Here is a 25999-nt window from a genome sequence, read left to right on the forward strand (position 1 = left end):
TTTCATCACTCAGGGAAGTGAGACAAGCCCTTTGGGAACTATAGTAACAGAAACTCCGGACTGACGCTATACTCTCTCTTGGCCAGTTTCCCGCTTCACTGGGATGAATTCTGGACTAAGCCACCTTATGCATGTGTACTCAACGCTGCTGAATTCAATGGGTGTTACTCTTAGGCAGTGCTTTTTTCTAAAAGAAAATGTTTAGGGGTACGTGTCCCCCTGTGTCCCCCCAGGAAAAGAACCCACTGGTCTCAGGCATTTCTGTTTAGAAATGCAGCCTTATAGAGTGGACCCTCCGGATACGAATTAAATTCGTTCCGGGGGTCCGTCTGCAACCCGAAAAGTCTGTAGGCCGAGGCGCTGCTTCTGTACGCGCACAGCGAAATCCAGAAGTATACACTTCCGGGTTTGCCGCGTTCATAACCCGAAAATTACGTATCCAGAGTGGTATGTAACTATGTCCACTGTACAACTGTGGGTTGCATCCAAACCAAGTTAGCTGAACTTAGTTCCCATTGAAATCAGTTGGGTTGAGTTAGTCCTGACATAATTCCTGTTCCGCAGGCTTCAATGGGAAGTAACTTTGCCTGAATGCAGGCCTATGTTCATTCCCACCAGCTCAGCTTTGTAGCTTTCTAAGAAGAGTTTGGATTTGATATCCCACTTTATCACTACCCCAAGGAGTCTCAAAGCGGCTAACATTCTCCTTTCCCTTCCTCCCCCACAACAAACACTCTGTGAGGTGAGTGGGGCTGAGAGACTTCAGAGAAGTGTGACTGGCCCAAGGTCACCCAGCAGCTGCATGTGGAGGAGCGGAGACGCGAACCCGGTTCACCAGATTACGAGTCTACTGCTCTTAACCACTAACAACATTTGGGCATAACTCAGTGTCTACAATGATTGGCAGAGGCTATGCAGGGTTTCAGGCAATCGCTCCCTTTTTGTCCATGGCACAAGGTGCGTCTTGTGCAAGGGGATGCAACAAAATAAATGTAAAGTAAAATAAAAAATAAAAAAGAGTAGGCATTCTTCATTTATTCAACTTTGACAAACCATACGTGTTTTTCTCTTTATTTTCACATCAAGAACTATAAATTAAGACTTTGACACATATACAGTAATTTGTTATTAAGGTAAAGGATGTCTGTTGGCACAAATAATTGAGTAAAAACCATTTAATAATAAAATAACATTCATTCTGTAGCTACTTTTATTTGTCTGGAACACTCGATTTAACATATCACCTTCACAAAAGAAAAACAAAAAAAACGAAAACGAAAACCCAAGACATATAATGGCATTATAAAATATACCTTAAATTACAAGTATTCTTGGCAAAACTTAGTAAGCTGGACCACCTGCTGTTTGGCGAAACAGCAGCTGGCATTGCCAATCTCTCACATACCCCTTATTTCCTTTGGATCGAAAGAAAAAAATAAAATAAATGCATTTGAGTGTTATGCAAACATTACAACAAACGGCTGCATTTTGGGTAACTATGGTTTGTGAATCTGTTAGCATGACTGGAATTCACTTGAAACAGATATTTGGTTCGGCTTATTGCAGAAGAACATATAAAGCTTTTGGGAAGTTTTTTTTCTTTTTCTTTTTAAACACTATTACAATCATTAACTGTCTTACAAAAAAACCTATTTAAAATCCTTGTATCCAGTACCATCTTTGGCAGATAAATAGGAAAACAAAAATAAACAGACTATAGTACAAAGCTTTCGTTTATCACAATCTACTTTTATAAGGCCAAATAAAAAATATGTTCCTTTGCACTAATGTAAAGCACACGTCCAATATATTCTTAATGACAAAAGACATAGAAACACACTACGGATGTTAATGTTGGACGTCGTCTTGTATAGCAGACTGCCGTTTCCCACACACGGCCTATTTCCTAAGTGGCACTCTCCTAAACATAGTAAAGTGTACTTAGCAGTTTTTTTGGCTTTATGGTGTGGCCGGGTGGATGGGTTGAGGCAGAACGTTTGCAAATGGGACCAGTAACGAACCCAAAGGAGATCCGGTGTGCTAATGACAAGCCAGTTCTGCCACATACTATGGTTTTGGTTTTGTTTTAATTTGGTCAAGGCTGGTTCAAGTATTGTGTGCTACCCTTGACAGGAGAGTGTGCTGCAGGGATTGGGCCAAACGGAATTCCCCTCACAACCTGAGAGTGCACCCCATCGTTCTTGTTAAACCACAAGGATTCTGCAAAGCACTCTTGCAAGGAGCTGGCTGAGACAGATGCAAGAACCCGTGATTGACATCTGATAATGGCAGGCCCAAGGTCTACCCTGCCTAAATGGTTGAGGCAGCCTTTGATTCCAAAATGCGGGACCAGATCTTGTGGGTGTCCAATTTTTGCGTTCGTGGTTGGAATCAGCGAAGGTGCCCCAACCAAGGACCAGAATCTATTGCTGCCCACCCTCCTTAGCAAAATGCTTCTGAAAGGACCGAGTCAGAATAGAGTGCACAACATTCTTGACCTGTCTCCAAAATATACCTTCGTAAATATAAGCCGTGGCGCCCTACTTTGTCCTCTAAAGAAGGCTGTCCCCATTTTCTTTCTTTCTCTTTTTTTTTGGTGAGGTACAAAACAAAACGGACAAACACCCTTCGGACACACTTGAAAAGTGAAATACAGTTGCATAGGCAAGGTAGATGAGTAGCTATTATAACCGTGTTGGGTGTGTTTTTTTTAATTGGATTTTTTTTTAAAGACTGAACTACCAAAAGAGCCTGTTGTCAGTCACAGCAGACAACAAGACTTGAACAGACCCTGCTAATTCCGGTGGGGTTTGGCTTATGCCAAACGTTGACCACCTTGTATACACCCCAAGAGAAATAAAGCACTGGACTATCTGTATGGTGTTCATTCCCAGCAGAGCTAAGGGGGAAATTGCTGCTCTTTCTTCTTCATCTTCTCAGAATCGCTATATAAATTTGCTATAATATTTCATGTATTGCTGGAGATTTATTTTATTTTATTTTTTAACCATAAAGCCAAAGGAACTCCTTTTGTATTGGAAAACAATGCACAGCTGACTCATATTTCCAATTAAGAGGTGTCAAAGTACCCACATATAAGTGACATTTGTCTTAGAAACAGGGAACTGCCGACTGGCCAATCTTTCTTGTTAACATTATAATTTGAATCTTAATTTGGACGGGGTGTGGGTTTTTTCTCTCTCCCCAATGTGCACTGATCTAAATGCATATTAGAATGGAAATACCTTCACTTTGCAAACCAATATTTCAACTGTATGAGACAGAACTGTGCACATTTTTCACAGTCTAAATGCAATGTATACACAAACTGTTTCACAACCGCTAACGGATAACAGGCTCTCATGCATAAATAAATTTCATCAAATGAAAGGGAAACATCTATTTCCAAATGAAAAAGAAATTGCTATTAAGAACCACAATGCATTACACTGCTAAGTTTTTTCTCTTTTGCCTCATGCATCAAAATTATAGCACTGAAATTATAGCAGTTGCTAATTATAATACTACACCGTTAACACAGAACAATTAATTGTTCAGACCAAGTAGCACAAATGTAGAAAATAAATCATACTTTTTTTTCTTCTTCAACAGAGCAAATTAACACAGATTGTTTCTTCAGCAAAATATGAAAAACTGTAAACTTTGGGCTCATTCTGCAACTTTTCCCAATCCAGAATAAATAAAAATCCAAAGGGAAGAAAGACGGACATACAACTTTAAGCGCACCTTTTTTTTCCTGTCTATTACAAAAGCACAACCTAAAACGTATAAAGCTTTTTTTTATTTCTTTTAAATCACAGTTACCAAAATGAAACAAGTGAATAATTTATTACATACGCTATAATAACATTACTCTAAACACTATCATCTATGAGGTATATCTGAGAAAATTTGGTAAGGAATCGAGCGGTCTGCGTTGCCAACATGCCCATGGTTATATTTTAAAGCTTTGGAACCATGAAGAAAGAGAGAGGAGAGGAAGAGAAGGAGGGAAAAGGAGGAGGAGGAGAAGGAGAAGAAAAGGAAAGGACCTTTGGTATTATTATTACAAGTCATGTTCTTTGCAGGGTTGCATTGCAAAGCACCACAGTACAATAAGCCCACCAGTTACAATATGGCGGCCCAGTTGACGCTGAGGTATTCACAGGAAGAATTAAAAAAAAAGCACAGAGAGGTCTAGACTGGCAAAATCGTTGCTTTGGTTCAAGCAAGGCACTCATCCTGTGGTAAGTTCACACTTTGCACGTGAAGCATGAGTCTGATAGGAAATGTGGTTTGCCATCAAAGGGCCCTGCCAATTTTGCATCATTTTCTGTGTCCAGGCTCTGGGACTTCCTTCGACGTTCCCTTGCAGGGCGAGAGGTCGACGGAGGGCCCGGCCGGGAAGGGCTCAACACAAAGGATCAATCATTGTCTTCCACACATGGAAGGCATCCTGAGAATTATTATAGCTCTATGTTGAAGGCATATCGCCATACGCAATGTAGAAAACTTTACACAATAGGAGTCAAGAAACTGGTGGCGGTGGGAGGGGGGTGAAGTACGTCATATGGAGGGGGTGGGAGGAAGGAGGGGAAAGGAAGGATGCGAAGGCAAAAAGGAATCTGTGACAGAATTGGGGTTTCGTTGCGTTGAACTGACGAAGGGCACAGTTTGCACGTCAAAAAATCTATGCCGATCTGCTAAAACCTTGTTGGAAAAAAGCAAAGTGGAGGATGGGAGAGGAACCATTGTTATTGTTATTAATTACATATGTATACAATATTGTCTCATTTTACTTTGTGTATATTTTAATCTGCTGTAAGATGCCTTGGATCTTTCTTAGAAATAGGCATTAATAATAATAATAATAATAATAATAATAATAATAATAATAATAACTAAACTAAACCAAGGTCTCATCTGCACTACACATTAATATACTATTATAAACAGCCATGGCTTCCCCCACCCCACTCCTTTTTGCCTCACAGGGCTATTGTTTCCAGGGTGGGGTTGATTGTTAAACTCTGGGAATAGGTAAAATGAGCTTTCCAAATTTTTAAGCTGGGAAATGGCAGAATAGAGATGGTTTAAACAGTATTCTAAGAAACAGGTCCGTCCCCCCCGGGACAGTGAGTTCCTGCTTCAGGTGTTCTTTTTGGGGAGGCCAAATTGGTGATGGCTTGGAAAGGGTCTTCTCCTGCGTCATTTTTATGGAATTCCGAGCCCAGGAAAAACCTGGAAGCAAGTTCTCCTCAGAGTTTGTGAGGAACCTCTGAAAGCACATTTCACAAGGCCTTTTGAATATTTTGGAGTACAGGCAGTTGCCTTATACTGAGGCAGGCCATTGCTCCATTTACCATTTAAACTATACTGATTTAATCTGCCTGTGGTTTGCTTTTTCAAATAATAATAATAATAATCAAAAGATGCATATTTGTGATTTTTTGTTTACTCTCTTTTCTTATCCCTTTAAACTGGATTTCTAGTAGAGGACTGTCCTGAAATAAATGACTATGTATTGTAAACTAAGACACACAGACAACCTGAGTATGCCAGAATCAAATGGTGTCAACAAATCTTGGGTGAAGTCCCTCAATTTCCAACAAGTATTTAGCAGCTAGCAGAAGGAGAAACAACAACGGCTGAGGTAATTTCCTAGGAACAACAAGAATAGCAATAAAATATGACTCATGTTCAACACATTTGCCTTCTTTACTTTGTAGATCCCCACAGCTTGATCTCAAACACATCTACCCTGATCCTTGTGCAGAAGCTTGCATGAGAATCAAGCTCTTCAATGAAGTGGCCGTTCCTTGCATTCGAAGAGACACCTTGCTGAGCTTCTGCTGAAATGAAACATGATCGTCCTGGAAGTTTGTGCATGCACAGAAGCCCACATGGCTGGAGCTCCACCTCCAAATGGCCACAAGCCAGAAGAACAATGGGCAAACTGAAGTTAATCAAATGCATAGGTTGATGGTCCAGCCACAGTTGCTCTGAAGTAGGCACCACTGGTGTTAGTTGGATTTACTTCCAAGGAAGGGTATAATTTAGGGCATCCTTCACCAACCCGCCCACCCTCCCAATGTTTTGGACTACAATTCCCATCATCCCAGGTCATCTGGGGATGATGGGAATCGTAGTCCAAAACACTGGGAGGATGCTGGGTTAGGCAAAGCCTGCTTTAAGGGTATGATTAGCACATTCATTTATTTGACCCGGACCCTAAACACACCTGCTTGGAGATTGCATTGATCTCAGTGGAACTTACATCCAAGGATGGGAATCTATAATCACAGTCTTACACAGAGTCTGAATGCTCCCCTCAAGTTAATGTGAGTCCCCTTAAAACTGGTGCACTTGCTGCATGTCTATGAACAAACCAAGCTAAATTATGCTGTGTCTGACCATTGGTCCGGTCCAGCTAGCTAGCTAGTAGCGGGCAACAATTTTGGTCTTCAAGAGCTGCATTCTCTCAGGAGTTAAGCTGCTACAACTGTTACCCATCAATTGTAATCCACAGTAATAGTTGTAGTGTATCTCATGCTTCCTTCAGCAGCGATACATTATTTAATTTTAATGGGCGATGGCAGTGGTTGAACCTGCGCCCTTCTGGGTGCATAGCCTGTGTCCTAGCACCAAGCGACTGTCTCTCCCCATCGGTCCCAGGCCATAGTCCCAATCAAGTTGCAGTCATGGGCAACTAGATTTGTTCGACAGTGGAATTTGCTGCCAAGGAGTGTGGTGGAGTCTCCTTCTTTGGAGGTCTTTAAGCAGAGGCTTGACAACCACATGTCAGGAGTGCTCTGATGGTGTTTCCTGCTTGGCAGGGGGTTGGACTCGATGGCCCTTGTGGTCTCTTCCAACTCTAAGATTCTATGATTCTATGATTCTATCCAGTAAACTTAACTAGATTCCAGAAAGGGTCTCACATTCCCATTCAGCTGGCTAAGGCCACTCCAGCAGAACATCCAACATTTCTCTGATGAAAACAGGGATGTCCTATTCCACAATAATAATTTTACCATTTATACCCTCGCCCATCTGACTGTGTTGCTCCAGCCACTCCAACATATATAAAAACATAATAAAACTTCGTCTTTTTTTTAACTTCCCTATACAGGGCTGCCTTCAGATGTCTTCTAAAGATTGTGTAGTTGCATATCTCCTTGGCTTGGAGGTCATGTAACTCCATACCCCCCAACATTTATCTGATGAAAATGGGGGTGTCCTAAGGAAAATGAAGGACATTCAGAAACTGGGATGGCTTCTGTAAATCAGGGACTGTCCCTGGAAAACAGGGGCACTTGGAGAGCACAGGGAGCGCGATGCTAGATTTTGTACGTCTTTCTGATTCAGGTCATTCCAGAAAGGCATGCATGCTGCCATCCTTCAGAGTAGCAAGCATGAGCGTCATGATGCAAAAATTGCTGGGCAATTCCATCAGCTACACCCACACCCCTCTCTTTTCTGCATGTGGATCATTCTTGCTGTAAGAAGGCAACTGTGCCTGAGATCAAGCTGTGGGTCTCATTTTTGGGGGGAGGCAGTGGGTAGGGACTGGGGCAGGGGGAAGAGGGGGTGGCAGAAAGATAAAACACAGAAAATGACTTTGTCAGAATTAGCAGTTCCCTCTGATAACGGTGTTTCTTGGGACAGAGGACGGGGCATCTAAGTTGCAGCTGTACATACTGGATGTAAAGGAGGAAAAGTTAAAACTATAAAGAGCACAAGCAAAATGCAGACCGCACAGAGAAAGAAATCTTTGGTATCTTTGGTATCATCAACACGATTAAAATTACAAATGGAAAAAGTCAGTGAGGTAGCCTCTTTGGTTCTCACTAGAAATAGAAAGTTTTTTTTTTCCTTTTTCAGTTTTTTTTTTAATCCTTTTAATTTTTATTTTTTTTACACACACACAAAGTTCATTCTTGGAAGCAGCTACTTTAAGGGTTTCTCTCTTTTTAGGTTTTTTTTATTTGTTTATTATTATTATTATTTTTTGCTTGTTGTTATTTTATATTTTTTTCCCCCAGCTTAAGTTTTTAAAAAGCCACAAAGTTCAGGCAAAGTGTTGCAGTGTCTTGGTTTTTTTTTTTTCTTTAAAAAATCCCCTGTTGTTCCTGAATGCATGGTTTAGACAAAATATTCCTTGCTTGTCCAAAAAGAGAAAAGGAAAAAAGAAAAGTCATCATCACTCTGTTGTTCTGACAGCAAATAAGTTGTAGTGCTTTAAGTTGATTTCATAAAAAAAATAAAAATATAAACTATACAAGGGCACCTGCAGTAGATGCTGAATAAGTTAAATAAATAAGTTATATTATGAAGGCTCTTATGTGCCATAATAATAATAATTAAAAAGGTATCCCTCACTGGGTTTTTTTGGTTTCATTATTTTGAGTGAGGTGAGGAGGAATTAAATTAAATAACTTAAGGGTCAATCATTTTATAAAACCATTGAGATTGATTATAAGAAATAAAGCATGCTGCAGTTTGGGGAGAGGGGTTGGGGACTCTTTAATATTTTTGGTACCTTGTCTCCCCGCCCCCCCCCCCATGTCTGTAACAGAACTTTACTAATACTCCCTCCCCACTAAATTTATGTGCTAACCTCAGATTTGCATCTAGGATGCACTACGATTCTAGGATTGATAAATAAGGGGGGGAGAGCAAATTAAGTCTAACAAAAAGACCCAGCCCAGCAGGAAAGGCTCTTGCACACGACCCATTGAAATCTGCAGCAGTAGCATGCATCCATGCTCCTGCACAACTTTGGTTCATTTCAGTGGGACATGTTTGGGAGCACATCCAAGTGGGCTGCGACCAAAATAACCAGCAACGTCATCAAAATAATCACAAAGGGTAATCAACAGAAATCTGACCCTACCGTTTTAGCTCCAGCTAAAGTCGCATCTGAAAATCCAAGATGGCGCACTGGCTCCATTGGAACCAACAGAAGTTTTGGTCGGAAGGAAAATTTAACTGGAGCTAAGGCTTTCGGCTAAGGTCTTGATCTCATCAAAGCAAATCTTACGATCGATAACCACCAATATAGCCCCAACATTATCAGGAAAGAAATAAAGGCTTTGAAGATGACTGGCGTAACTTTTAAACAATAGCAAAAATAATAATTCCCATAATAAATATAGAGTAGGCCAAGCATAATCTATAAAAAAAAAATCACAAAATACTTAAATATGGTGACAAGCAAGAAAAACATCAGAATTTTTGTTCCCCCATAGCTATGTCATTGCCCCTTCTCCTCTTTTTTTTTGGGTAAAAAAAAAGGAGGTTGCTATTCCCGTAAGTCGGTTTGAGCTTTACGTTTTGCTGGTTTTTGTCCTCCGTAGGTCTTTGGATTTAGCTTTAGTTAAGAGAGATCCAGTATAAAGCTATTCAACCGAAGTAATCAAGCACATTCTTTGTTCCTCCACAGATGATTAAACAATATCCAAGGTTTCTTGAAAGTTGAATTCATCTTGGATGTGCCCATGAAAAAAAAACTCCAAGTATAAAAGGTAAGGAAGATGTTGGGATACTATATCGCTATTATTTGGTGGAGCAGAACACACAAAATGAGCAGTACTCAATGCAATTATACAGAAGTTTAAGCCAAGACATTAAAAAAAAATTAAAATCTTAACAATGGCTGCCATGTCTCCAAGATGCCCTTGTCACTTGGTGAATGGCAGGTGGCAAAGTTACGTAAATGTTTACCAACAGTGCAACTGCAACGAAGGAAATACAGCTGGGACAAGTCAAAATAAGACCGCAAGAGGTTAGGAACAGAAGTAATGGGAACAGAGACACTGGAAAACTTCAGAGAAGGAAGGATGTGTGTTATACGTTGAGTAGAAATCACCAGCTAAACTGCTGGCAGCCATTGGTGGAGCTACAAATGGCATGTCAAACATTAACCACTTTCTTTTGTATTCATATAATTAAAACAGAATATGTGTCTCATGCCTGAGTAGATATACCAGATGACAGGATTTGACAGTCTGAGATTATCCCTTTTCACCAATATGACCATTACGCCAGAAATGCTGTCAGAGTTCTCTTTAGAGTAAGACCGCAGGTAAGTCTGAATGTGTGTGTCTATATATGTATATATCCATGTGCAATGGGTACACACACACACACACACACACACACACAGAGGAACGCATAATTATGCATAAGGTATATTTTATCAACACTTGGGCACTCCAATCCTAGCAAAGCACAGCTGTAGCAACCTTGATTGTGTGCAATGAATCTGCTCTCCACACAAACTCTTTCTCCTCATCCCTTGGGATTCCTGTTCTAGTGCTTTGCCTTCCAGGGCTTGCCGTGTGTGTGTGTGTGTGTGTGTGTACACATGTGCACACACACATAATGCCAGTGCTGACCTCAGGAATGCAGTTCAATGCTGATGAATACTTTTGATGTTTCGGACTATGTGAAAAAACCCAATGAGATACATGCTCTACTGTTCTGAGTTTAATCTCTCTCTCTCTCTCTCTCTCTCTCTCTCTCTCTCTCTCTCTCTCTCTCAAACCTGGAGTAAATGGAAGACCTAATGTGTGATGATAAGCAAAACCCCCATCTCTGACTTGTCCCCAGGTAGCAGGGGGCTAAGGATCTCTAAAGGAAGTTTCTCTGCATTTTCCCAAACTACCTTTCATGGGATTTTTAGGGGAAGCCCACTATAAATTTGTAATGTAGGTATGCCTTACTGCAGGGATGGGGAGCCTCAGTTTTGCTGGATGGGAGTGGTGGATTTCTCACAATACCTGCAGGGCCACAGGTTTCCCATTCCTGGCTGACTGCTTTGCCAGTGCAATCCTATACACATCTACTCAAAAGTAAGTCACGCTGAGTTAAATGGCACTTTCTCCCAAGTAGGCGAATGTAGGATTGCAGCCTAAACCTTTTGCCATGTAAAATATTTTCACGCGGATTTTGCTTGGGTAGAAAGGGAGGTCCTAGTTAAGAAGAACATAGTCAGTCAAAATGCAGAGCTCTTGCATCAAGTGTATCGTTTGTACTGGGCTGTTGCTCAGTACAATACCAGCAATTATCCTGAGCCCTGGTGCCTCTAAGTGCTTGGATAAAACTGAATTCCACTCCCCTTAACATGCAAAATCTGTGTCTTCCACATTAAACTAGATTTCCTGTTGTTGTTGACTGTGACTTCTTTGCCTGCATATAACAGAAATGGGGTGTGGGGTCTTTCATGACTTGTGACTCGCATAGATTACAAGCCTCTTTGGACAGCAATCTTAGCACTGAGATATTTATAATGTTGTCTAGCTTTTCCATAGATAACTGAGTGCTTTCTGCCCATCGCTTGTCTGTATGGTATGGCTGCAATTGGATTTTGTCTGCACCTTTGACAGAGGATGGCGGGATTTGTTCTGATACTGTCTCAGTGGGTGGTTCTAGCTCAGGGTTTTCCAAACTTTGGTCTCCAGATGTTTTGGGAATACATTTCCCATCATCCCTGACCTGCTAGCTAGGGATGATGGGAGTTGTAGTCCAAAAACAGCTGGAGGGCCAAGCCTGGGAAACCCTGTTCTAGCTCAAGGAATAGGGGAGCACTTAGTTATCCCTGCCTTACCAGTTATGTGTGTGTACTGTCATGCCAGTGCGTGGGGTGGGAGCAGGTAAATGTGGAGGGAATCTCCCTACCCTTTTGCTTGAAAGTTTCTAACACCAATGCAAGATACTCTTTGGACAAAGACGGACTTCTGCAATTTAGGAAATCCCTCCTGTTGCAGCCGTTTACACTGATGCAAAGACTCTGCAAGTGACTGAGTGTAACAAAACCTTTTCCCTGTAGCATCTATGGCAGTCATCCCCAAACTCAGCCCTCCAGATGTTTTGGGACTACAACTCCCATCATCCCTAGCTAACAAGACCAGTGGTCAGGGATGATGGGGACTGTAGTCCCAAAACATCTGGACTGATCTATGGGGATGCCTGATCTATGGTATCAATTGACAGGATTGGAGCGCTGGCCATGCTCCCTAAAAAAATGATCCAGAAACATCTTCTGCAGTCCAGAGTGTGTCTGATGGTGTGAGCACCTGGATATTTTAAAAAAAATTAAATTCCCACATTCACCAACAGCTGGAAAAAAGGCAATATAAATGGATTCTAGATCAGCGGCATTCAATCTGTGTCCTGAGAAGTCTTATCAGGGCTTCCTGGATACCTAAGAGCAGCCAGCATGGCAGACAAGCATTCCGAGAAAGACAGCTTGCTTATCACTGCTAATGTTTCCCTGCAATGTACACACAGCCACAGGGGAAGGGGCGGCTGTAATATAGGGCACACTCTCAGTTCATGCAGGGCAAGAGTGAGGCCTGACAGTCTTAGCCAGTGAGCTGCTTGAACTGACTGTGCTGCCTAGGAAGTTCCCCAGAATCACCCATCTCTCCCTGGCAAGCAAAGGACAAACAGAGAGCAGTATTTGAAGGGGTTGGAAATGACCTTTTGCTCTTCAGCTGAAGTACCATGTTCATCCCAATTAGACGTCTGAGACATATGAGCAAATCAAATGCAAGAATGAATCGACAGCATTGCATAAGTGAACATTCTTGAATAGAACATGACCCAAGATGCAAAGGGTGTATCTTATTTTGGAGGGATGGGCCACATCTGCCGATGCCTGGATCTGACCATACCCAGACTTTCACATGGACCTTGTGATCCTTTTCATTTGCACAAGAGGCTTTGCAAAACTCACTCAGTGTTGATGTTCTGTGACCATTGAGAAGCCACTAGGGCAATGGTTGGACCTCAAGCCAGGCTTTTAGTTTCTGCCATGGCAATTCTTAAAATAATTAGAAGGGAAAATTTAGGTTTTTGGCTCCAAGACTTTTAGGGCCAACACTCCCTTCTGATATAAGCAAAATCCACCTCTCACATCAAAGCACTTTGGAATGAATTTTGGGTGCTTTTCCTTTAGATCTTCAGGTTAGGATTTGAAAAGACGTTTCATCTTGAACTCTTTCTCATGGAAGAATCCAAGTTTGTTCTACAGGTGAAACAGTTCCAAATTCTTTCCTACAATGAAGTTAATCATAACCACCCTGTTATTGTTATAGCGATGGATCTGAGCTGAGAGCTTAGTCCAGAATTGTTTTTTAAAAAAAGAAGGGGAGAGTTTTGCTACCAAAGTCTGGCAATACTAGCAACAATTTTAATGGGTGTGGATGATACCTGCAAGTCAACATCTCCAGCTCCTCATCCAGCTTAAGTTACTGATTCCCAAACAGTAACACCCCACAGAGGAGTTGGAGGTGTCTTACGGGTGGTTCCCCTTTGAAGTGGGGTGACTGAAGGTGGATTTTGCATATAGCCGTTATGAAAATTTCATTACTAGCTCGAATTAACAGAATGCAGGCTCTCGGTGGAGACAGAATACCATTGGTGGGTCCGCAATATTTAAAAAGTCACCAAGAACAGTGTTTCTCAACCAGGGTGGTGGTGTGTTATTACTTAATACGCTTTCAATATTCTGGGTTCTCCAAAAGAAGGATTACCACTCCACTCACGTTGATGACTGAGAAGGGTAGAGTCATGCATCTCTGATGTTATATGTCCAGTTCCTGAGTTCAGAGAGGGAGTTCTCCCAGGAAGAGTGAATGTATATGAATCTGAGGGAAGAAGCTGTATACTGTGGATGAATCAGAGCTGTATACTGTGTGAGCAGAAGCTAGGCATAGGATTGTTTGGGCCTGCTTGGTGGTGTGGGGACCAAAGAGCTAGAAGGACTAGAAGGTCTATGATTTTCTAATTTGAGAAACACTGGTCTGGTGGGAAGATCTGGACCTGAGTGGTCAAGACTTAATGGCCATGTGCAGGACACTGGACAGTGAAGTTAAACTGCCCAAAGATCTGACAAAGAACTAACTATTCACTGTCTGGATTATATGTGTCAGGCTCCTTTCCAACAGTATGAGATTCCTCAAGTATGAAACAAGAACACATACCATTCATTTGCATTCACAAAAGTTGTCCTCTAACCCCTGTCTCCTAGGTCATCATTTAAAAATCACATAACATATGCAACCCCACTGAGCCAAAATTATCATTTAAAGAGTAAGATGCTTCTCCGCTCTACACACGCACAACATCGGATTGGAGAAGATCCATTAGCTTAGTATCCCAACATCTTATACTTGGAGCCCATGGAATCCTTTGGAAGATTCCACGTGAGAGCAGAAATTGGAAAAAAAGAAAGAAAAGAACCTTTTAATATTAAAAAGAAAAAATATCATCCTTTTTGTGTGTTTGTTTTTTGTTGCTCAAAAGAAACAGAATCAATTTACCTTTGCACAGATCAATCGTGCTATACGCATATTAGCTGTGCAAGGGGGGGGGAAGAATGAACTGAACTAAAAGTCGTGAGAAATCCTCATCTTTGGTATTGTAGCTGTTGAGGTCTCGGTTGCTCTGTTCCTTGTTCTTTTGAAAAAACTGCATAGGCACAAATTAAAGACAATCTTCAACTTTAAGATTACTGAGTTGTCAAAATGAAGCAGCAATCCCCATTGGCTTTTCCATTCGTTTCCTTTCTTGTCAACCCTTTCTTTGAACTCTGCTTCCTAAAAATGTCCCAAGATGTCTGTCAAAACACAGTGTGTTAGCATTGGTTTGTTTCCTGACGTGCTTCCTTGGTTTGGTTTTTTTTATTTTTTTATTTAAATTATTATTCATTTCTTTTATTTTTTTCCCCCCTAAATGGAACAGTTTGTTGCAGAAGAAGTAGGTGCAGAAAAAGTTTCTTTGGTTTCGATTAAGTAGTACATAAAAGAGTCTCAAGTGTCTTTAAAGGATCGTTACAGCATTTGGCTTGCTTCTGAACACTCAAGCGGTGTTCAAAGGAATGGGGGGCTATTCACTGGTGAATATGCACATTGAGTGACCATAGCAATTCTGATGAGAAAGATGGCGCGTGTTGTGTGTGGGTCTCCTTAGGTGAACACTGTACCCTAGTGAGATTAAAAGTTATCTTTGATGCTTCACTTGAGAACACTGTCTCTTTCAGCTCACTGGACAGGTGAACTGGAATAGACCTATACATTGACTGGTGTTTACTTCTAACCTATTCAAAACCTGACTACACTGATGACAAGGACAATGGCGATGACAATGAGGTTGGGAAATGGCAAGTTATAATGGTCTTTGGCTTGCAATATCCTGCATCTTTGGTGTGTTGCATTCTTACATAAAGTGGTGGGTGGGATGCTTTTTATCCATGGAAGAGACTTGGAGTAAGTGCTCCAGTGGTCAGTGAAGTTATGAAGGCATTGGCTTCCTTTTCCTGCCTGGAAACACCAACTAACTCAAACACAGAATGGATGTGGCAAAAAGAAAAAGAAAGAAAATTAAATAAATAAGTGACGGGATGAAATTGGATGTCTCCTAACTGTTTAGGACATATTCACGATTAGTGTTTTTTTTATAATATAAAATAAAGTCTAGAGCGTTTCAAGTGTTGCATTTGCTCTATCTGTGGTAGCATCTTAATCTGGCTTCCTGAGTGTGTGTCTGCACTATGTACAAATAGAAATTGTGAAGACCTGCAAAAGTGTGCTTGAAACCAATGTGTTCGCTAACACCCCCTAACTCCGAGCACGTCTTGTAAGAACAGGCAAAGAGTCCAGAGCTGTTCCTGTTTTCTGGTGTCTTTGTGCTTGATAGTTTGGGTTCAAGGGAACCGATTCGTACTGATCCAAGACCTTATCTTCATTGACATTTTTTCCCCCTTAAGAGAAAGCAAGTCGGATAGTTCTGAAAATGCTTAACGTAACAATGCCTGAGTTTCTAAAATAAACCCCCCGTGTTCTTAGGTCTAGATTAAGTTTGTGCTCAGTACTTGTATGTTTCAATGCTTGTGAGCTTTGGTATAGTAGTGTGGAGAAACTAAGCATGTTGGAAACAAAATAGGTCCAGTGTCTTTGGATTTCCTTTGGTGAACAAATCTTAGCAAAGTTGGTGCTGTCTTGTTGACCGATTCCTTGGCTGAATATTTTCAGCTTCCATTGGCTCTGCCATGATAACCCTGGATTAATTTGGGTCATGCACACAACCTACTTCTGTTTCAGACATGCTTAGTCTTGCCTTTGAATGTATTTTTGACCTGCACATATATATTTTTTTAAAAAAGAAAACCCTAAAAACCATTTAAATAAAATTAAAATGCCCTGTGTTGTAAATCAGTATTACTGTTTTAAGAGGATTGTGCTTTCAAATCACCAGTGAAGGGCCCCGGTAAGAATCCATTCCTTTTCATATATATATTAGTTGAGTTGTGCCCAATTTAGATTCTGATTTTCGATCATGCTTTGGTACAAGTGGTGGAGGTTGAGGAGGGCCCCCCGGTGCTCAGATCATCCTGCCATTTCTCGAGGCTCCGCCTCCTAGCATTCATGAAGAAGTTACTGACAGTGGTAAGTTCCAAGCCCAGCTGCTGAGAGATGGTGATCTGCATTTCTTTGGACGGACGTTTGTTCTCTTTGAAGATGGCGAAAAGTGTTCTGCGTTGGAGATCAGTGAAAACCAGACGAGATTTCTTCTGGGAGTTGTTCCTATCTTTGTTTGGTTCTTGTTCTTTGCGTTTGCATGCTTAGGGAAGAGAAACAGAGAGGAGAGAGGGAGAGAGAGAAAAAAAGAAGAATCAATGCATGCATAAGTACCAGTCAACTGAGCAGGTGATACATTGAAAACATTGATGAAGCTGTAGAGTAGATGTAAACTGTTAAACTTTTATTGTGCAAATTGCAGAAACATCAATATCCAACCTGCCCAGGCCCATCTTTTCTGACTGGGAGTGACTAATGCAAGCGAAGTGCATAGTAAAACCGTCTCTGTTAATACAGAGCGTGTAATTAACCGGGTTGGCATTGGCATATAGGCAGACTACCATGGCTCTGCCCCTAGGAATGGAGGAGAAACTCTGTTCTGTTCACATTTCAAAGGGAACCCACCCTATTCTGTACTTTCCAAAACAATACGCAAATAGCCATCCTTTGAAATTTGCACTCCTCTGAATTTTGCAGCAGTGAATTCTCCAGCCAAGTAATGTGTAAAGGTAAAGGGACCCCTGACCATTAGGTCCAGTCGTGGCCAACTCTGGGGTTGCGGCGCTCAGCTCGCTTTATTGGCTGAGGGAGCCAGCGTACAGCTTCTGGGTCATGTGGCCAGCATGACTAAGCCGCTTCTGGCGAACCAGAGCAGCGTACGGAAATGCTGTTTACCTTCCCGCCGGAGTGGTACCTATTTATCTACTTGTACTTTGATGAGCTTTCAAACTGCTAGGTTGGCAGGAGAAGTAATGTGTTCAAGAAGCATATCAAAATAACAAACAAAAGTGAATTGTTTTCGGGGAAACTGCATTGAAGAATGTGTATATTAGGCAAATTTGATGAATTGCACAATTTCAGTTTCTCATTTTTTCAGCCTCAAGTTCAGTTATCCAGATTTGCACATTTGTTTGTGGTTGGTTGGTTTTTGTGTTGTTTTTTTTAAAGTCATTGTGAAAATTCAACAGCATTTTAGTTTGGTTTGCAAACAGTCTGGTTTGCATACATTTTGGATTATAAACACGTCAAACCTGGAAGTCCGTGTCCCGGTTTGTAAACTTTTTTTTTTTTTTGGATTACAACCCATTTTTGGGGGATTACAACAACAAAAAAAATTGGAGGTCCCATTGGTGAAAGCACACCTTGGGTTACAACCTGTTTTGGTTTACAAACGGACCTCCAGAATGGATTATGGTTGTAAACCAAGGTACCACTGTATTTCCCCCCCTAATGTGCCCATTCTTATCCCATTTCCCCTCATGTAATGCATTTTGCATGTCCTTTTCCCCAATATGTGCATTTCTCCTCACATGTCTCCCCACATGTCTAATGTGCATTTTGTACACATTACTTGACTGGAGAGCTGCATTGCAAAGTTGGGAGAAGTGTGAATTTTGAAGGGTGGCTGTAGTTTTGTGTATTGATTCAGAAAGTGCAAATTTAAAAGGTCCACCTTTACTTGTGAGCCCAATCAAAATTCCTCCTTCCAAACAAGCTTGTTTCATCCTCCATGTGACAGCCTTTAAGATATTTTGTGGCTATAATCTCTCAGTCTCCTCTTTCCCAGACTAAACATACCCAACTCCATCAACCATTCCTTATAAGACTTGGTTTCCAGACCCTTAACCATCTTGGTTGCCTTCCTCTGCACATGTTCCAGTTTGTCAATACAGTGGTACCTCGGGTTACATACGCTTCAGGTTACATACACTTCAGGTTACAGACTCCGCTAACCCAGAAATAGTACCTCGGGTTAAGAACTTCGCTTCAGGATGAGAACAGAAATTGTGTTCCGGTGACGTGGCAGCAGCAGGAGGCCCCATTAGCTAAAGTGGTGCTTCAGGTTAAGAACAGTTTCAGGTTAAGAACGGACCTCCGGAATGAATTAAGTACTTAGCCCAAGGTACCACTGTATCCTATTTAAATTGTGGTGCCCAAAGTTGGACACTGTACTCCAGGTTGGGTTTGAACAAGGCAGAATAGATTGGGACTATTACATCCCTTGATCTGGCCCCTGTACTTCCATTGATGCATCCTAAAATAGCATTAGCTTTTAAAATTAAATTTATATACTGCCCTCATAGGGCAGCTTGCAACATAAAAACGCATAACATATAAAGACATAAAAAAAATGCAAACAAAAACATTAACTCAACCTGCTCCCTGACACATTTAAAAGTGTGTTAAATCCCAATCACTGATTTGTATGGACAGATTCACATCTTCCTCACAATCCTAAATGAAAGCTGGGCATTCACAGATTCATGGATACGAACACTGAGAAATCTATGTGCAAAACAAACTGAAAAGCAGGTCTTACAATGGATTGTGTTAATCCCTTGGGAAGAATTACCGCAGACACAGTTAAATCATTGTATTTCCAAAAGATATAGCTATTAGCGTTGGCTTATGCTACTGATTCCCTCCTCCGCCCCCAAAATTAAGAGACCTGATTATCTGAACGCTGTAGGATATATTCCCAAATGGAAGCGTTTGGCTCTTTTCCTACAGGGTCTCATCAGCAGACATGCTTCTCTGCCTGATTCCTACAGCTGTGGGTTTGCTGTCCCTCAAATCCAGCCCTGTGTTAGGCTGCAATCCTAACACCACTTACTCAGGAGTAAGCCCCACTGAATTCAACAGGTAAAAGGTAAAGGTAAAAGGTAAAGGCTGGGCTGGATGAATCCCAAGCCGGAATTAAGATCCCTGGAAGAAATATCAACAACCTCAGATATGCAGATGACACAACCTTGATGGCAGAAAGTGAGGAGGAATTAAAGAACCTTTTAATGAGGGTGAAAGAGCAGAGCGCAAAATATGGTCTGAAGCTCAACATCAAAAAAACTAAGATCATGACCACTGGTCCCATCACCTCCTGGCAAATAGAAGGGGAAGAAATGGAGGCAGTGAGAGATTTTACTTTCTTGGGCTCCATGATCACTGCAGATGGTGACAGCAGTCACGAAATTAAAAGACGCCTGCTTCTTGGGAGAAAGGTGATGGCAAACCTAGACAGGATCATTAAAAGCAGAGACATCACCTTACCAACAAAGGTCCGTGTAGTTAAAGCCATGGTTTTCCCAGTAGTGATGTATGGAAGTGAGAGCTGGACCATAAAGAAGGCTGATCGCCGAAGAATTGATGCTTTTGAATTATGGTGCTGGAGGAGACTCTTGAGAGTCCCATGGACTGCAAGAAGATCAAACGTATCCATTCTTAAGGAAATCAGCCCTGAGTGCTCACTGGAAGGACAGATCCTGAAGCTGAGGCTCCAATACTTTGGCCACCTCATGAGAAGAGAAGACTCCCTGGAAAAGACCCTGATGCTGGGAAAGATGGAGGGCACAAGGAGAAGGGGACGACAGAGAACGAGATGGTTGGACAGTGTTCTCGAAGCTACAAACATGAGTCTGACCAAACTGCGGGAGGTAGTCGAAGATAGGAGTGCCTGGCGTGCTCTGGTCCATGGGGTCACGAAGAGTCGGACACGACTAAACGACTAAACAACAACAAAAGGTAAAGGACCCCTGGACAGTTAAGTCCAGTCAAAGGCAACTATGGGGTTGCAGCGCTCATCTAGCTTTCAGGCGGAGGGAGCCGATGTTTGTCCACAGACAGCTTTCCGGGTCATGTGGCCAGCATGATTATACTGTTTCTGGCGAAACGTGATGGAAACCTGAGTGCACAGAAATACTGTTTACCTTCCCGCCGCAGTGGTACCTATTTATCTGCTTGCTCTGGCGTGCTTTTGAACTTATGTTGGCAGGAGCTGGGACAGAGCAACGGGAGCTTACCCTGTTGCGGGGATTTGAACCGCCAACCTTCTGATCAGGAAGCCTAAGAGGCTCAGGATCCCCCGCATCCCTATTCAACAGACTTACCGTATTTTCCGCTCCATAAGACGCACTTTTTTCCTCCTAAAAAGTAAGGGGAAATGTGAGTGCGTCTTATGGAGTGAATGGGCTGCGCAGAGAGGGAGAGCTGTGCAGTGCCCCTTCAGCGACTCGCCTGTCCAGCGAAGCCGGAGGAGGAACACAAGGGACTCCTTCTGTTCCTTCTCTAGCTTTGCTGAAGGAGCGCTGCACAGTTCTCCCTCTTTGCGCAGCGCCCCTTCAGCGATGTGCCTGTCCTGGAAGCCGGAGGAGGAACAGAAGGGGCTTCGCTTGAAGGGGCGCTGTGCAGAGAGGGAGAACTGCGCAGCGCCCCTTCAGCGACATGCCTGTCCTGGCTTCTGCCTTAGCTGCATGCAGCCTCTTTGGGCAGGGGGAGCCTTCATCCCGCTGCCCGCCCTGAAGAGGCTTGGCGCGGTTATCCCAGAAGCCAGAACAGCCACACAGTATTCCAGAAGCCAGATCCCTCTTGCTGTTCTGGCTTCTGGGATTCAAAAACTTTTTTTTCTTGTTTTCCACCCCCCAAAACTAGGTGCGTCTTATCGTCTGGTGCGTCCTATAGAGCGAAAAATACGGTACTTGTGACTTGCTGTGGTTAGAAGTGGCAGCCTCGGGGCTCCTCCAGATTATCTGTTTATTGGGCATTCATGCAGATTTGCTTGCAGAAAGCTTATGCAGAGGTTAGCCTATGTCTGGTAATTACTGAGCATTTATTCTGATTTGTCTGCAGAGCAGTTACATGACAATGAGAAGTGGCTATCCTGATTTGCTTGCAAGGTGTTCGTACACCTTCCAGTTCATCCTTCATTCATCATTTTTCTAACCTAAAAAAAGCATGCTTTTTAAATAGTAGTGAATCTGTTGCACTAGAGCACTTTAAAGTACTTTAATTGCACAAACCTAGTATGCTCTCCAATCCCTCCTACAAAATAGCGATGGTTCGGAGGCAGCCCTAGTCCATAATCTGGTAGGCAGAATATAGCATATTCTTGAAGCAAGTGAAAAAGGGTGTGAAATGAATCCAGAACAAATAACTCTTTTAGCATAGCGGGTCAGACAATCTTGACCTAATATTTTATATCTACTCCCATGAACTCTACAGTACTATATTTCCTGCTCCGCTCGGCAGTACTATGCTGAGTAAATGCAACATTAATCTGCTAAGTTAATGCACATGGTTGGAGACAAAGCTGAGCCAACATAATTCTCCTCCCCTCCTTGTTTTGAGCGTGGAAAAGCCTTGCCAAATGCACATTTGCAGAACTGAAGTTCCCTGGATGAAATGTGGAAAGCCCGTGGGGAACATCTACATCAGGCATGGCCAAATTTGGCCCTCCAGCTGTTTTGGGACTACAATTCCCATCATCCCTGACCACTGGTCCTGTTAGCTAGGGATGATGGGAGTTGTAGTCCCAAAACAGCTGGAGGGCCAAGTTTGGCAATACCTGATCGACATGTATTTCAAAACAAAACAAAACAAAACAAAGCAATGCCCTTTGAGAAACTGTTTAGGTTCAATTTAGACACTAGCAGGGCAAACCAAACCTCCTTTGCACATGGCTGGGGATGGTTTGGATTGGGTGAAAAGCGTTCCTCTGTTGGGTCTCGGTGTCAGCCTTCTGACATCATGTGCCTTTTATACGCATGTTGCTTCCGTTCCCACATGATTCATCCATGAAAATGGCAGGAAAGAACTGTCTGCTGGAATGCCACCCCAAATCGTGCCCCATGGTATGATGTGTGACAAATGTGGTGAAATTACACCATGGAACTCCTACAATATTCAGGCTTAACGAGTTTGCAAACATTTCTTTTTCCTTTCTGGAAGCAATCATCGTGAAAATGAGTGCAACACATCTGCTAGATTTCAAGGAGTGTGCGAAATATCACATAAAATGCAGGGAACATCAGGTGTGGAAACACTGGGGAAATGGAATGAATGCTGTCTGAATGCAGCCATAGGCTGCTTGTTGAAAGGGGAAAGTCTTCAGCAGCTGCCCAAAAGACAACAGATAGCGTCTTTCTAATATTCAAGGGGAGGGAATTCCAAGGGCAGTAGATGCCACAACACTAAAAGCCTGGTTCCTATATTTTATGGAACGAACCTTCTGATAAGATCTGCAGGAGGTCTTCCCCTGCTGTGACTGATTGGGCATAAAAGGGGCTGGATCAGGTGGAGGAAGCAAGTCTGCCGCAAGTGTTTAGATGCAGGATTCCTCATCCAGATAGAAACGGAACCAAGGCCAATTGTTTCTAATTATTATTATTATTATTATTATTATTATTATTATTATTATGCGTGCTCACCCTAACCTGGATAGGAATAAGATGCCCGTCAAAAATCCCATTTTCACCATTCTGGCTTCTGATTGGATGTCCTATTTTTTATGCCAAGCTCTCATGTGAGTCAGCTGGCTCCAGCGAGATCATGGCACCAAAAGATATACATCCTCATTCCGTTATAAGACTCAGCTCTATGACTCTTATGACTCCAGACCTTAGGAATAACAACAGCAACAACTACAATAAGTGGAATAGTAATAGTACTAGTGGTAATAATAATAATAATAATAATAATAATAATAATGGTAACTATTAGTACTAGTGGGACGGGGGTGGCACTGTGGGTTAAACCACAGAGCCTAGGACTTGCCGATCAGAAGGTCGGTGGTTCAAATCCCTGCGACAGGGTGAGCTTCCGTTGCTCAGTCCCTGCTCCTGCCAACCTAGCAATTTGAAAGTACGCCAAAGTGCAAGTAGATAAATAGGTACTGCTCCAGCGGGAAGGTAAACGGCATTTCCGTGCACTGTTCTGGTTCGCCAGAAGTGGCAGTAATGGCCACATGACCCGGAAGCTGTACGCCGGCTCCCTCGGCCAATAAAGCGAGATGAGCGCTGCAACCCCAGAGTCGGCCGGCCACGACTGGACCTAACGGTCAGGGGTCCCTTTACCTAGTACTAGTAGTAACAACAACTACTAGTAGTAACTACTACTACTAGCACCTAGCAACTACTTCTAGCCAGGGGCAGAGGAAGGGGGGTGCGGTAGGGGCGGTCTGCCCCAGGTGTCACCACTGGGGGGGGGGTGACAAAATGCTGGGTGGCACTTACCATGGGGCCTGCAGCGCACCCAAGCCACATGGCTCCGCGCTGCACGCTGCCCCAAACAGTCCGCCCGCCGCCTCCCCCTCAGCTGTAGGGCGGCTGAGTGGAAGGAGGCAGGTGGACTCCTTGGAGGCCCCACGGAGCGTCCTGCCCCGGCTGGCCTCATCCCTGGGACCAGGGCACACGTGCCGCCCCAGGCACCCAATCAGCTTGCTCCACCGCTGCTACTAGCAGCTACTACTAGTAGTATCAGTAGTACGAATAGCCCTGCACACTTAAGAGAGTTTCTGTTCACATTCTCCAAAACTTCTTTTCTGCCTTGGGAAGGAGAAAGACAAGAGAGAGAAGGTAACAAGCTGCTCAGGAAGCTTGCAACCTTTCCCTTTTCCAAAATACCCATTCCCTACTGGAACAAATCACTGCTGAAAACCAATAATGTGACATCATCAGCCATCAAGCCAATCTCTGCCCTCATCTCACGCTTAGTTGCTGTTTTCCCTCATGAGAGGGAAAAGGCAGCCAGCAGTCCCCAGCACCATTATAATGATGGCCTGTATTTGTGGCCTCATTTTGAGGCACATTCCTACGAACGGGTGTTACTACCAAATCACTATCATCACAAACGTTATTTCAGTTACCCTTACAGTTACCCTTGTAAAGTAAGCCAGTCTATTATGATTCTCATGTAACCATACCAGTATCTGCCTTTGTCTCTCTGGAATCTACCAGATTTTTCCGTGTATAAGACGCCCCCTTTTTTTTGGGGGGGGGGGTTGCCAATAATCCCTCACCCGCCTGACCACCACTGCAAATTGCACACCTCGACAAGGTGACCAATTGTCTGCCCACTTCCCGCCATCAGCCGCCAATCGCCCGCCATATTGCCACAGCAGCAGCCAATCGTCAGTAGGCCTTGCCACAGCCACCAATCACACGGACAATCGCCAATCGGATTCTCCAATTTGCGAATGCCACCAATCGCCCGTTCCTTACCTACACTATCCGTGTATAAGATGACACCCTAACAAAACATCGTTTTATACATGGAAAAATAAGGGTATTTTCACTGTCAACTCAGGCTTCAAACATGTGAAGTCCTACTGAAGGCAAGAGTACCTCTGAGCATATGAAGAGCACTTTGCCTGCACCACTGAGCAATTACACCTCCAAGATGAGCCGTAAGGACATCCTAAATGACAACGTTGTGGCTTTTATCAATTTTCATTTTTATTTTACTTACAGTGGGACTGCCTTATAAAGTTCTCAGAGCAGTCCACAAGAAGAAATAAAACAACCTAAAAGTCATAAAACCCACACAGAGTTGGAAGGGACTGAAAGGGTTATCTAGTCAAAACCCCCAACCCTCAACAAATGGCAGCAGTAATATACTCTTTTGCTAAGAGTAAAAATGGCTCAAGTCTAAAATGGATTTAAAAGGCCTGGGGAAATAAAAAAGGTATTCACCAGGCACCTGAAAGTGCCAGATGAGCCTGAAATTGCAAAATGAGGGGCCACCACTGAAAAAGACCTTGCTCCATTGCCGTTTTTCCTAGTTGTACTTTTCATGAGGCAGGAGCTAAGCGAGGCTTTTTTAAAGGTTCTAATACCCCCCCCCCCAGTCTTAAACTGTGTGTATGTGGAATAATTACTAGTTTAATAGGGTCGTATGAGATTTCTTCCCCAACCTCAACACTCCCCCCCCCCCATTTCTTTTTGCTTCACTTAGGTTATTTATTTATGATGCCTGTCTCCAATATGGTCCCGCAAAAAGCCAAGAGAAGTTACGGAATATGATCAGGAGCTCTTACCTTTTCACTGTAGTTCCTAAAAGGTTTTTTGGGAGGTTATTTTATCACATCACTAATTCATGGCCTTATCCTTCTCAGTAGCGAACAATAAATAATGCAAAGGCTGAATGCGTCTCAATGCGATTCGGTAAATACTTTCCTCCAGCTGTTAAGTTTGCTCTGGAAAAGGAATTGTGGGGGGTCTTCTCTGCCCTCCTCATCTCCCCTTGCCCCGATCACTGAATTTGAAATCACATCTCATGGCTGCAAAAAAAACCCCAGCACCACACGACACACCAGAAATACATGTTTGGCTAAGCGTGTGACATTTGCACGAGGAATCTTGAGGGTTTGTTTCTGGGCAGACTGTAGAGTGCGCTGGGATTGAGGCAGGAATGTTTGAGGATAGAAGCACAATAAATTACCTCACGATGAGCCTAACACACATAGTATTGTCCACACTGACTGAAGAAGAAGAGTTTGGATTTGATATCCCTCCCGCCTTTCACTCCCTTTCAGGAGTCTCAAAGCGGCTAACATTCTCCTTTCCCTTCCTTCCCCACAACAAACACTCTGTGAGGTGAGTGGGGCTGAGAGACTTCAAAGAAGTGTGATTAGCCCAAGGTCACCCAGC

At 42.8% G+C, this 25999-nt stretch overlaps 1 protein-coding gene and 1 long non-coding RNA gene across 2 annotated transcripts in view; one reads left to right on the top strand and one right to left on the bottom strand.

The window, feature by feature from the left end:
• The first annotated feature begins 1033 nt into the window (after positions 1–1033).
• LOC310659599 lies at positions 1034–16157 on the top strand. Its single transcript, XR_014502847.1, has 2 exons — positions 1034–6717; positions 6907–16157. It is a non-coding gene; the product is annotated as an uncharacterized lncRNA (long non-coding RNA).
• The window catches only part of ONECUT2 (one cut homeobox 2), a 71083-nt gene continuing 59157 nt past the window's right edge, over positions 14074–25999 (bottom strand). The window contains exon 2 of the mRNA XM_083402994.1: positions 14074–16626. Within this exon, the coding sequence (XP_083259120.1) occupies positions 16340–16626 (287 nt within the window). The 3' untranslated portion in view covers positions 14074–16339. The remainder of the gene's footprint in view (positions 16627–25999) is intronic.

The sequence above is a fragment of the Podarcis tiliguerta genome (genome assembly GCF_965153285.1).
Source record: "Podarcis tiliguerta genome assembly, chromosome: 11".
NCBI classification, from domain to species: domain Eukaryota; kingdom Metazoa; phylum Chordata; class Lepidosauria; order Squamata; family Lacertidae; genus Podarcis; species Podarcis tiliguerta.